This window comes from Oratosquilla oratoria, chromosome 16 (genome assembly GCF_046742065.1).
Source record: "Oratosquilla oratoria isolate Oo_2021 chromosome 16, ASM4674206v1, whole genome shotgun sequence".
Lineage (NCBI taxonomy): Eukaryota > Metazoa > Arthropoda > Malacostraca > Stomatopoda > Squillidae > Oratosquilla > Oratosquilla oratoria.
Window position 1 is genome coordinate 35,558,535 of NC_134792.1, and position 12,500 is coordinate 35,571,034.

At 44.2% G+C, this 12,500-nt stretch overlaps 2 protein-coding genes across 14 annotated transcripts in view; both read left to right on the top strand.

Annotated features, from left to right (window-relative positions):
• LOC143033877 (uncharacterized) overlaps positions 1-8,623 on the top strand; it is a 10,829-nt gene extending 2,206 nt beyond the window's left edge. Inside the window, exon 2 of the mRNA XM_076199481.1 lies at positions 1,625-8,623. Within this exon, the coding sequence (XP_076055596.1) occupies positions 2,175-7,115 (4,941 nt within the window). The 5' untranslated portion in view covers positions 1,625-2,174 and the 3' untranslated portion in view covers positions 7,116-8,623. The remainder of the gene's footprint in view (positions 1-1,624) is intronic.
• LOC143033881 (uncharacterized) overlaps positions 1-12,500 on the top strand; it is a 512,083-nt gene that overhangs the window by 211,814 nt on the left and 287,769 nt on the right. For all 13 annotated transcript variants that reach the window (XR_012967201.1, XR_012967200.1, XM_076199492.1 and 10 more), the window contains one exon: positions 11,981-12,070. Coding sequence is in view for 11 of the 13 variants with exons in the window: in XM_076199492.1 (XP_076055607.1) it covers positions 11,981-12,070 (90 nt within the window). In the remaining 2 variants the exon portion in view is untranslated. The remainder of the gene's footprint in view (positions 1-11,980; positions 12,071-12,500) is intronic.

The window sequence follows — 12,500 nt, forward strand, 5'->3', positions numbered from 1 at the left end:
CTCTCTCTCTCTCTCTCTCTCTCTCTCTCTCTCTCTCTCTCTCTCTCTCTCTCTCTCTCTCTCTCTCTCTCTCTCTCTCTCTCTCTCTCTCTCTCTCTCTCTCTTCATTTTTTTTTTTATGAAAACTGATCCTGGAAGGGAACTCGTTGTGCTCAAATCCAGTTGCGATCCGTAACCGCCCCCCCCCTCCCTTCTCCTCCTCCTCCTGCTCTTTGTCCTTCTCTTCCGCCGCCGAGGCCGACTTGATCGAGTAGAAACTCGAGCGTGGGTGGGTAGACACCTTTTAGTATGAGCGTGACACGCCGAAATTGGATTGTGCTGGCCGCTTTCCTCCTCCTCCTCCTCCTCCTCCTGTTCCTCCTCCTCCTGTTCCTCCTCCTCCTGTTCCTCCTCCTCCTCCTCCTCCTCCTCCTCCTCCTCCTCCTCCTCTTTTCTTCCTCCTTGTCTTCTTGCCCTCTTCTTCGTCCTTTTCCTCTTCCTCCTCCTCGTTATGCAATCCCCTAACCTTCCCCTTATGATGGATCCTCCTATTTTAAATTAAGTATCCACCACCCCCACCCCACCCCACCTCTCTCTCTCTCTCTCTCTCTCTCTCTCTCTCTCTCTCTCTCTCTCTCTCTCTCTCTCTCTCTCTCTCTCTCTCTCTCTCTCTCTCTCTTTCTCTCTTTCTGCTATCGTCACCCTGGATCGAGGCAGTCTTCCCGCATCGTGGTCAGGGTTGTATGACATGATTAGCTCGATTTAACTGTCACCGTAGCTCTTTCGGAGCCAATAGGTGTAGACCCTTAGTGGGTTTATTCTGGCTAAGTCGGATGATTTCATTATGATTAGAAAAAATATACAGCAAAGGAGACAAGAGTATGATAGGTGTGGCTGTCAGGAACAGAAAATACGAAAGTTCCTCAGTGTGTCGAAAGGACCAATGGGTATGATTTACACTTAATTAGAAAACGGGAATGTCCTTGAAAAAGTTTGTGTGTTAATAGATAACTGAAGTTTTTGGTTAAAATATAAAAAAGTATAGCGAATATTGTTCAAGGAATGGTCAAGGAAATTGAATCGTTACACGATAATGTCGCATCTAACAAATTGCCACCTTGCCAGATGTACGACATTGCTTAATAAACTGATCGTGTTCATGAAATGCACACGATTTTATTTATTAATTTATTTATTCATTTATTTATCTATTTTATTTGTTCTATTTTATGTTATTTTATTTTATTTGATTTCATTTTATATTATTTTATATTGTTTTATCTATTTTATTTTATTTTATTTTATTTTAGTTTGTTTTATTGTATCCTATTTTATTTTGTTTTGTTTTGTTCTATTTTATTTTATTTATCTTATTTTATTTTATTTTATTTTGTTTTGTTTTGTTCTATTTTATTTTATTTATCTTATTTTATTTTATTTTATTTTATTTTATTTTATTTTATTTTTTTACGAAGATACTCAGTGCCTTCATGACATTATTGGGACCTCGAGAGTTCGAGCAGTGTTATCGAAGTTCTTTGGGGTGGAGAACTTATGATGTACCACCCAAGAACCTTGTTCAGCATATTGAGTTTTTATATGTACCCACATAACTCAATCATTAATGGGCGCTTTTTCTTATCAGGGTTCGGAGAGAACTGTTATTATAATTTGTCATAAGTGGAGCAGAGCAAGTGAAAAATCAAGATATATTGGTGTATGGAAAAATGGCCAAGATAATGTGGACCTGATACGAAGTGAAAACCGAAGTAGGAGTTGGAGGGGCGCCTTGGTTGAGGGTCGAAAGTTCTCACCGAGAGTCCCGAAGTTGGTCAGTTCGAGTGCCTTCAAGTTCTGGATCTGTGTCACCTTTACACGTGGTCCAGAGCACCTCTCCTGAAATGCCGTAAGCCCCCATAGTATCTAATACCGCTGCAGTTATGGGCGGGAAGTCTGTTAAAAAGATACTGGCAGAAAACTACAGTATCTACAAGTCGGAACACTTCTGACACTCCAATAAAGAATAAAGAAGATTTACCTGAAGGAATAGCGGTTGCATCGTCCAGATTGATGCAGTTCCAGGGAAGTCGTGGGGTTCACTTCATGGGAAATCATCAAGGTACATCTTCATCCACCCCACAAGCAGCTGACAAGTTTCGCCTCCTGATATCGTCGTTCAGCACTTCGTCAGCACCATGAGCGACAGAAGCAGGAAGGGCCGGGCCATGGTGATCGGTGGTGCCCATCCACTCATCACCGACAGGGCCACGGAGTCACCGAAACCATCTTGCTTATGCTCAGGTAGAAGTCGACGACGAAGTTCGAATGCCCAGAACATCCCGGAGGAGTACTCGAGGAGGGCTTTGACAGATCAAAGGGCCTTAGAAGGTCTTGTTCTTCATCATAGAGAGCGTCCCCTTTCGCCCAGGTACTCTGGCCGAGGAAGAGAAGGAACGAGTGTTGTTGGAAGAAGGGAAGACGGGAGAGTTCGGAGGAGGAACAGTAAAGAGAGGGATCGGAGGATAGAGAGAAGATGTGATCGAGGTCAACGGGGGACTGAAAGACCCCAGGAGCTTAAGAGGGACATTAGGAAAGATGTGATCAAAGGGGACCAGAGGAACATCACTATGACTAGAGACGCTGACAGAAGAGAACATCGTGGTGTCGGCGAAGTTATCAAAAGTCCTCACTGCGTCCGGAGACCACGTGTTCGGCTTTCCTACGTTGAGGCGACGACCAAAGATGAAGTAACAGTGAAACCTAAAACAAGGTATTCCTGGGCACCTGAGTGCTTGGAGGAGAACGATAGGAAGGACGAGAAAAGGTTCTCCTGGGCACCCGAAACCAGGAAAATTTGTGGTATGTCAGAGTACGACTTAAAGCGATTAGCCATTTCTCCCGAAGAAAGGAAACAGCTTATTCACGAACTGAAAGAAGCTCAAAAAATTAAATTAGGATGGACATCGGAAGAAAGACTGAAAGCTGTGGAGGAGACTGGTGGTAAGGAAGATCAAAGACGACGCTTATGGATTGCTGTTGATGACATCAGTAATGATGTAGACAAGATAGAACTCCATAAGAGGTGTTCCTGGTCCACCGAACAGAGAGCGAGGTCTTTGGAGGAACGGAAGCCTTCGCAGAGGCTCTCATGGGCTGCTGGAGACAAACAGAAAATGGAAGAGTGTAAGACATATACGAAAAGGCTCTCGTTGTCCCCCGAAGTCAAAGTAAAAACTGGAGATCGAAGAAAGACCGTGAGCGGAACGAAGGATCGGAAGGGAGAAGGGATCAGAAGAAAAGAACTGGAAGAGATGAAAATGTGGGAACGGAGACAGAGGATGAAAGGAGAGAAGGAGAAGATGAAAAACAACAATTGCACGCCACCGGACGGGAACACCGTATCATCCCAAACCATCTCGGCTCAGAGTCAAAATTTGAGCAGACTTAGCTCAGAGAACAAGCCTGTTCCTCCACACCATGACTCTTCTGCGCGTCCAGTGCATGAATGTACCTCCGTCTCTAATACGACTATCCCCAATACCCCTGCTTCCCCCAGGTCCCTTCACACCGGACGCCCTTCCTATCCCCACAGCTCTGTACCACCACGGCAACCAATCTCATTAGATTTCCCCATGCCGCCTCGGGAACCAGCCCCCCAAAACAGTCCGCCGATGACTTCTTCACCCCAAGCAGCACCTCAGTATTACTGCAAGGCGTGCCACAATCCTATCACACACCCCGAACCCAACGAGTTTCAAAGTCTCCCTCCATACTACGAACTACATCAACCTCCCAACCCCACTCCCTCGCATTGGAGTTCCAACACACCCCACAGCTCCCTGCCTTACATCGGTCCGGGGCCGCCTCAGAACCCATTACATAGCTCCAGTAGCGGTGTGCCCTACGACGCTAACCTTGTACACACAGCTAATAAATCCCACAACCGTGTCCAGCGTTCTAAATCGGATGTACTCAATCCTGCATCATACAATAGTCCCAACCCCACATCCCCCACGCGAGTTCGTCATTACAGCCCCCCAAAATATTACAGGCCCACTCCACCAAGTCAACTAGTCTCGGCTCACAACTCGACTCAGCGAAATATCTCAAATATCCCCTGCAAATATAACACACCTCGCAGTACCACGGTATCCCAAGACTTTGTTCCAGTTCGCGGGCCACCGCGGAACACCGAACCCAGGACAAGTTCCTCACAAGTGCCTCATCGCTATCCGTCCCAGAATTCTGTTTCATCTCGAAACTTGACCTCAACCCAGAAGTCTTTGCGCTCTTCAGACAGAATAGGACTCTCCCACAGTAACCTAGGATGCGCATCCTCGACGTCTCGAAGTGCCATTCCGTCCGGCGATAACCAACCGCGCCCTAACTCGATCCCACCTCAACGTCCCGGTGCTTCTTACACATCGACTCAAGCCCAAAGTCCCAACGTCCGTTGTCATCCCGCTCCATCCCAGCATCCCCTCCCCTCCCAGCGTCCCGTTCCTTCCCAGCATCCTATTCCTTCCCAGCGTCCCATCCCGCCCCAGCATCCCATCCCATCCCAACGTCCTATCCCTTTCCAGCGTCCTATCTCCTCCCAGCATCCCATTCCATCCCAGCGCCCCGCACCTCATGACAACCCCGCCAGGCCCCACAACTTTCTTCATACTCACATACCCATGCGATGGGGAGATGCCGTATCCTCCCGCCACCCCAGAAATACCGATGCTATGGCTGAAGTCACCCCTCCTCTTCCTCCGAAGGCTTTCGTTGCAAATAAGAACGCCACCAACCACACCAACGAAGTTGACTATGACGGTGACGATGACGAAGCTGGCATTAAAGTCTCCCGGAATACTGACAGGAAACGACCGATAAAGGAAAATACAATGGTCAGCGGGAAGCCTCCTATAGCTCTTCCTGAAGAAATGCCCAACGGAAATAACTGCCCTACTACCTGTGCAGAATGGTGCGCAAATGATAACAACAGCCCCTGTTCCTGTTTTGGCAGCAAGAGCGTCTCCTACAACAGCAGGACGGAGCGCAACGCTTATAATGAATGCAGCTGCATTAACACCAGTAGTAGGAGGACTATTGGATGCCTCTGCAATAACAATATCAATAACAAATATAACAGCAGCAGTGACAGTAACCACTTGAATAATAATATCAGTAATAACAAGTATAAAAATCCCAGGAATAACAGTACCTGCAATAACAGCAACAACAATTATAACAATAATAGTATTAACAAAAATAACGGTGGCCATGAAAATGGATTTGTTATTTTCAACAGCAGCAGGATAGTGAATAGTCTCACTGATACCAGGAATCATAAAACGAACAAGACTTTAACAAATTCTACAACCAACAGTGACACCAGCGCTAGGAGCTACAACATCGCGAGGAAGTCGCTCGACGGCAGTAACAGAAAAGACATTTCTGTGAGTGCCAACACCACGGAAAAGTCACACAACGCCAACAACAACAACAACGCGACTGAAAAGTCTGAGATATCCGGTAGTATCACAGGAAAGTCACGGGGCAATAGCAGCAATGCAACTGAAACTTCTGAGAGTGTCAGCAACAAGAAGCAGTCTCGGAACCCTGATTATAATGTCGCTGAGAAATTTGGAAGTCCCAAAAGCAACAGAAAAGTATCGCGGAACCCCTACAATGATCCTAATAACAAGTCTGGGGGTGCTGGCAGTAGCATAGAGAGGTCATGCAGTGCCAGCAACATTCCCATTGAGAGATCACGGAGTGCAAACCCTTCGGAAAAATCACTCAACACCAGCATCGCTACAGAGAAGCCGAGCGATGCCACCAACAGTGTCACAGAAGAATCTTTGAGTACCAAGAACATCACGGAAAATTCGCGCTGCAGTGTCAGCAGCAACGCCACCGAAAAATCAGGTCACAGCAGGGAACCCTGCAAGTCATACAACGTCCATGCTCACATCTTTACCCATATTACCAGTATTTATGCCCCTGTCACCGCTATCAACACAACAACTACAACCACAACCACAGTGCCCCGTGACAACACATCGGTGGTCACCGCCGCTCACAATGATGCAACAGAACGCAAAGGCATCACCACTACGCTCACCACCACTTCGTATACAGCTGTCATCAACTCTGACGACAAAACACACATAGTTTACAATAAAAGTGTTTCCAACAATCCCACTAATAGCTCCACTTTGCCAAACAGCCCCGTTAATACCTCATCTGTGGGCAGAACTACCTCTACCACCACTACTACTACCTCAAACACCTCTACAGAACCTACTACCACAACCCTGGGCAGTGTAGCTGGTGAATCCGTAAGCTTGACTTCCAGTATCTCCAAAAACATAATCAACAATCCATCTAGTATATCAAATCCTACGGACTCCACTACTTCAATTTCCATTAGTCCATCTGCCGCCAAAAGTCTCAGTGCATCAGAACGTGTGGCCTCGGGTACTGCTATAACTACTAGGACTCCCTCTGTTAGTTCTGCCACGAATACAAAAGATACTATTGCAGGAAACGCTCCCGATGCCGTAAGCGGACTTTCCATACATGGTCTTCACGAGCGCGACGTCTCGCCAGACCACCTTCAAATACAGAAACGTAATTCCATCGCTCCTTCAGACCCGATGGCTGCATCAAACCAACCATCCACCAGTAACCTCCGTAAATGGTCTGAGTCCGGGCAACAAGGCGAGACGTGTCCTGTGACCAGGTCCCAGAGTGTCAGTAAAAGAACCTCGATAAGAATGGGGACACGAAGTCTTCTGCTGGCATCATCGGGGATCATCCCGTCCTTGGAGAGTCCAACTTCGCCTTCTACCAGTCTCGCCAAGTCCTTGACGCCTGACTCCCCCATCAAAAAGTGTTGTTCCTCATCAAGTATCACGAAAATTCCTCTTGAAAAGTTCGCCTCTATTGTGAAGGGCGACCTCCATCGTAAAAGTAGTGTTGCTTCACCCTCAGGTGGCACCAGTCCATCAAGAGACTCTTACGTGGCGATCCCAGTTGTCGTTGAAACGTCTCCCAAAATTATGACCGCCAGCCTTCGATGGATAGACGACGACGACGACAGTGACGAAGACGATGACGATGGAGACAAAACTCTGCGAAGGTGAAATCTTCTTTGTCATCTGAAAAACAACTACGGACATTTGTACTAAGGATACCATAACCTTGATAACTTGTGTACAGTCTAGCACTAATGCCACGATACTACATCGCGGGGAAGCATGTCACCAGTAACAGAGAAAAAAAAATGATGGTCTGGGTAATATCACCTAGTTAGGATGGTATTTGTGCGAAAGCGTCTATGCTCGATAGTCTTGTGGTCAAGACAAACATCGAACTCTTGAGAGTCATGTTGGCAATGCACAATAACGAACAAGTCAATGTTTTCTTCTCTATATTTCTCGTGAGACATAGTCCACGCTGTGTTTTAACCAATAGAAGACCTTGAGCCTGGTCTTGGGTAAGATTGATTTTCACCCCATAGAAGATCTGAACATAGTGTTAGTGTTATCATACATTCTCTATAACCGTTGCACTATGACACCATCTATGGTGATGATGATTTTCTTGGCCACAGGCTTTACATTGGCTGTCAAACATGAGAGTTTTTGTGACACTTCACTTTCGTAAGGGTCAATTTAGCGTACCTGTAGTTGTATGTTTGAACTTTGCAGTCAGAAGAGCATTGACGCTGGCTTCTGGATTTCGTCTGTTCTTGCGACGTAGCCATAGATAAGGTAGAAAAAATATGTATATATATTTTTACATCATTCTGGAACATGGTCGGCTGTAGTAACGAAATCTGCACTAGTAATGAAGACAATGAATATAACTACCAAAACATAGTGAAAGAATGAAGGACTGCTTATGCAAATTCCGATACTAGTAAAACAGATCATAATGTGTTCTTGTTAGAAAATATGTGTAGATAATGTTTTATGTAAAGGTTGATCATGTATGTGGTATCAGGGCCAGGATAGTTATCGGTAATGTAGTTAGAACTTTTGATTTGTTGTAAATATATTATGAATTTTCTTCCTTTAGATTACCCAAGTCACCGCAGTGATCTCAGGCGAAACAAGCCACGCCCTATTTCTTCCCAGACCAATCACAATTGCCTTCAAATGACGCACACTGATCTAAAGGAAATCGTGATTGGTCAAAATAGTTTTTTATTTAGTTTGTTTATCATTATTATTATTATTATTTTTTTTTTGTCTGGGATAACTACGATGGCTATAGACTTGTACTATTAACTAATTGGACTGCAATTGCTAGAACTTAATAAATGTAAATATTTCATAATTTTCCTTTTCACCATTTTAAACTTTGTACTTAAGTAATTAATAGTCTCCCTATCATGTAGTTTCCATAACCCTAATGTTAGACATTTGTCAAGTGTGTCTCAACTAGATGCTCGATTGCCGAGCTGGTTAGAGCGTCGCTACTTACGGCGGAGGTCGAAATGATGGCAGTTTGAACTCCGCCACCAGTGAGTTGGACCAAGGGCATGGCTCATTAAATTCCATGCTACTAAGTCCTCTGTAAAGAGACATCGTCCCAACATCCTGATTGAGGGAAGTTTACAAGGCCAAACCGAATAATCAAAACCGTCTCATTTGGGAATATTGACCCTGAAGAGGACCTACTGTATGTAATATTTCTGTGATAGGCTGTCACAGAAAGTTAATGTAATTAATTTGAGAATAGATATGAAATCAGTTGTCGAGGGAATAAGCTTGGCAGAAAAATATTAACGTGAAGAAAGGAATGATGGAAAAGAGGATTGAATCTCTGCCAAGTTAAAATAAACGGAGTTGCTGCATCAGCGATAGTCAGGCTGTGCTGTCGTCAAATGACCCATATAAATCAGTGAAACAAAATGGCAGCATTTCGTCATTGCTGAGGATACAGAAGAGGGAACCTGCCGACTGGGTATTTAATACCAGGAAAGAGTGTTTTGTTGATCGGCCCAAGAAGATGTTGCAGTTTAGGATGGCCGAACATCGGCTGATGCCACAGACTCTGACGCCACAGACAGTGACGTCATCGCAGGCTGATGCCAAGATGGCGACACTACTGTGTAGGCCTGATGAAAGCGCTGGAATGAAAAGATGTCCACCATTCTTCTGCACAGGAACACCATTATCTGAATAAAATCTCCTTCACGTCCACCACCGATCACCAACACCACCACCACCAATGTTACCAGCAGTGTTACCTCCATTAAAAACCATTACTTGTCAGAATACTCCATCGCCTTCAGCACCACCACAAGTATCATCACAAACAGTCAGAGTTCACTACCAATAACAACACCATCGCCACCACCATCACTACAACCATCATCATAGCGAACTCCTTTATCAGAAAAACACACACACACACACACACACACACACACACACACACACACACACACACACACACACACACACACACACACACACACACACGCATCTACACCTACACCTTTACCTACCTACATACCTACGTACCTACCTACCTACCTACCTACCTACCTCTCTACCTACCTTTGTTACATATGATCTTCCGGGAATGAATAGAATGAAATTTCACAGGATAAATGAGGTAGTGATAACGAGGTTTGTCCTCATTTTCTGTGTTATGGGCATGTGGGTCGCTTGCCAGTTAATTAACCCGCTCACAAGCATTTAGTTAACCCTCTTACCAGCTTCGTAATTGGGTTCCTCTCCAATAATTGTTCGCGCTGTTTCCAATGGCTATTGAGGATTTGTTTGGAAACATGTACAGTGTAAGACAAAATGAGCTTACCAGGTTTGTCCGAAGGTAAATGAAACATGACGAAAAATTATGAGACTCGGCTAGAGACGGCTAGTCAGTTCTCATAGAGTTTCGCTATGTTTAGTCCATTTTCGGACAAACCTAGGAAGATAGTTTCGTCTTTCACAGTACATGCATGTGCTCTCGAGAACACCTGAACCTGTCATATGACATCACAGACCTTTATTGATATATATTTCGTTATTATTGTATCATTAAATTTGTACAAAAAATATCCTTTTTGTTATGAAACAACGTCTGTATAAAGAAGCATATATATTTAACGGTTAGCAGCGCAAGAAGCTGTGTAATTCTGATATATCATGGATCAGGTCTAGGTGTTAACAGTATTACACACTTGCTTATAGAGGTCCGTTTGTAATGGACAACGACAGTGCTCCGGTGAAGTGTGATGGCTTGAGTGAGGCTGGATGGTGTGGTAGTCTTTAGACTAACACACACACGCACATACACACACACACACACACACACACACACACACACACACACACACACACACACACACACACACACACACACGCACAGAGAGAGCGAGAGAGAGAGAGAGAGAAAGACTAGTCTATTGTATATAACAGTCTAGATGCTTAACCCCTTTTACCCCCTTGTCTCTGAAGGACGTTACTCTGTTGATTTAAATCACCTGAAGTCATCTAGACTGAGGGGAGTTTGTTGCTCTGTTTGCCAGGCGACAGGGTGTCAGGTATTTTAATAAAATCGCCTGGCGGCAACTAGAATAAAAATAAAAGTACTCCCACCCGCTACGACGTTGGCTACAACCTCTTTGGTACAGAGGGCGTGCCATGCACATAAGAACATAAGAATGAAGGAGACTGCAAGAGACCATAAGGCCTTCACTAGGTAGTTTCATGTCCCTTATCCATAAAGTTATTTCATCTTCTCTTAAAAACAACCAATTGTTTCAACGTTCACTATGTGGTTACTAAACCTATTCCATTCGTTATCCACTCTGTTGGTAAGCCAATTCGTGCCTATTTCCTTTACAAACCTAAAAATGTCCAATTTAGCTCCATTACTACGAGTCCTGAACTGCTGTCTTAATATGATTACCTTGCCTGCATCACCCTTGTCATAGCCCTTAGCCCACTTGAATACCTCTATGAATACAATCGCAATGTGGCAGTCAAGATAAATACCACCAGTCTTGTAGTTGCATTATTAGGCGTATATCTTCAGTTGTAGCTTGTCATCTTATTTTTTTCTTACGATAAAACAAAAGTTGTGTTTTTATAACATTATTCAGTTACTGTTTATATTTTCTTTGTCGTTCAATAACTAAAACGAGAAGAAAAAATGTATTAACATGTGTTTCTGCCTACTTGATTGTTTAGTTTCGTACACAGAGAATTTCCCCCATTAACTCAAAGAAGAACAATAATTATAAATATGTGTTTCCACACATTTGATCGTTCAGTTCGTTATGCATTTGGAGAAACTCCTATTTTACGTTCTAGAAGCCCCCCCCCACTACTAGTAACTATTTACGCACCCCCTTCCCTCCTCCCCCTCCCCCTTCCCCCCTCCCATGATGGGTACGAGGTCCCCTTTTCATTATATATATTAATATTAAAATCACAGATCCTCAGTCGAGTCCAGCCAGTGTTACCAATCCTCCCGATTCCTCCCCCCCCCCCCCACTCCGCTATTATTTGTACATTTGAAATGATCGAAATCCATAAAAAATATTTTTCGGAGTTATTGGTACCCCTTGCATTTAGTTGCTGAGATTGTTAATTCCAGCTAGCTTGGACTGGTGTCCTGCATGTTCGTAGTGGGATAGAAAAAATTTACGCCCGTTTAAGCTAGAATATTGGTTCAGTAGCCCTAGTTGTTAAAGGTTTGGGCCTCTGTGTTTTCAGTCTCCCAAAGATCAAGGGCTCTGGTAGATACGCCAGGGGAGATGATTAGTACGCCTGACAAAAAAAAAAAAAAAAAAAAAAAAAAAAAAAAAAATACAACTCTAACTTGTAAGATTGTCCAAATTGTGACTAGAAACAGGGTTAGTTGTTCCAGCTTATATGCCATACCTAGTATGCCATGAGTATCTGTGCATGCATCTGTATATCAATTTATGAATACATTCGTCTTTTTCTTTTAACATTTACTAATGTTTTGTGTTCTTCCACAGCCACACACGACGATCCACGACCCTTGTCCACCCTGTCACACAGCGCTCTGCGGTGCAAGCTGGCGCCATACACAGCAACGCCACACAGCGGTAAGTTGAATTAATATCAGAGAGAGAGGGAGAGAGAGAGAGAGAGAGAGAGAGAGAGAGAGAGAGAGAGAGAGAGAGAGAGAGAGAGAGAGAGAGAGAGAGAGAGAGAGAGAGAGAGATAGAGAAGCATGGAGCGACACAGTTATGGAAATTGGATGATTTGCTTTTAGCATCTTGGTTTACTGATATACTTATAAGGGATACTATTTACCGGAGAGCCGAGGATTCTTAACCGTTGGCTCGGGGCAAAGGGTTTCAGGTCAGAGAAACTTGGAGGAAACGGTTGGTTTCTCGAAGGGGAAAGGGACGTGGAATCTTCGTAGATCACGAAAACAATGTCTAATGAATTACAGTACAATGTCAGACGTTTTGGACGCAGAAAAGGTAAACAGAAGAATGTACAAACAAGTGAGTAAACAAACACCATAAC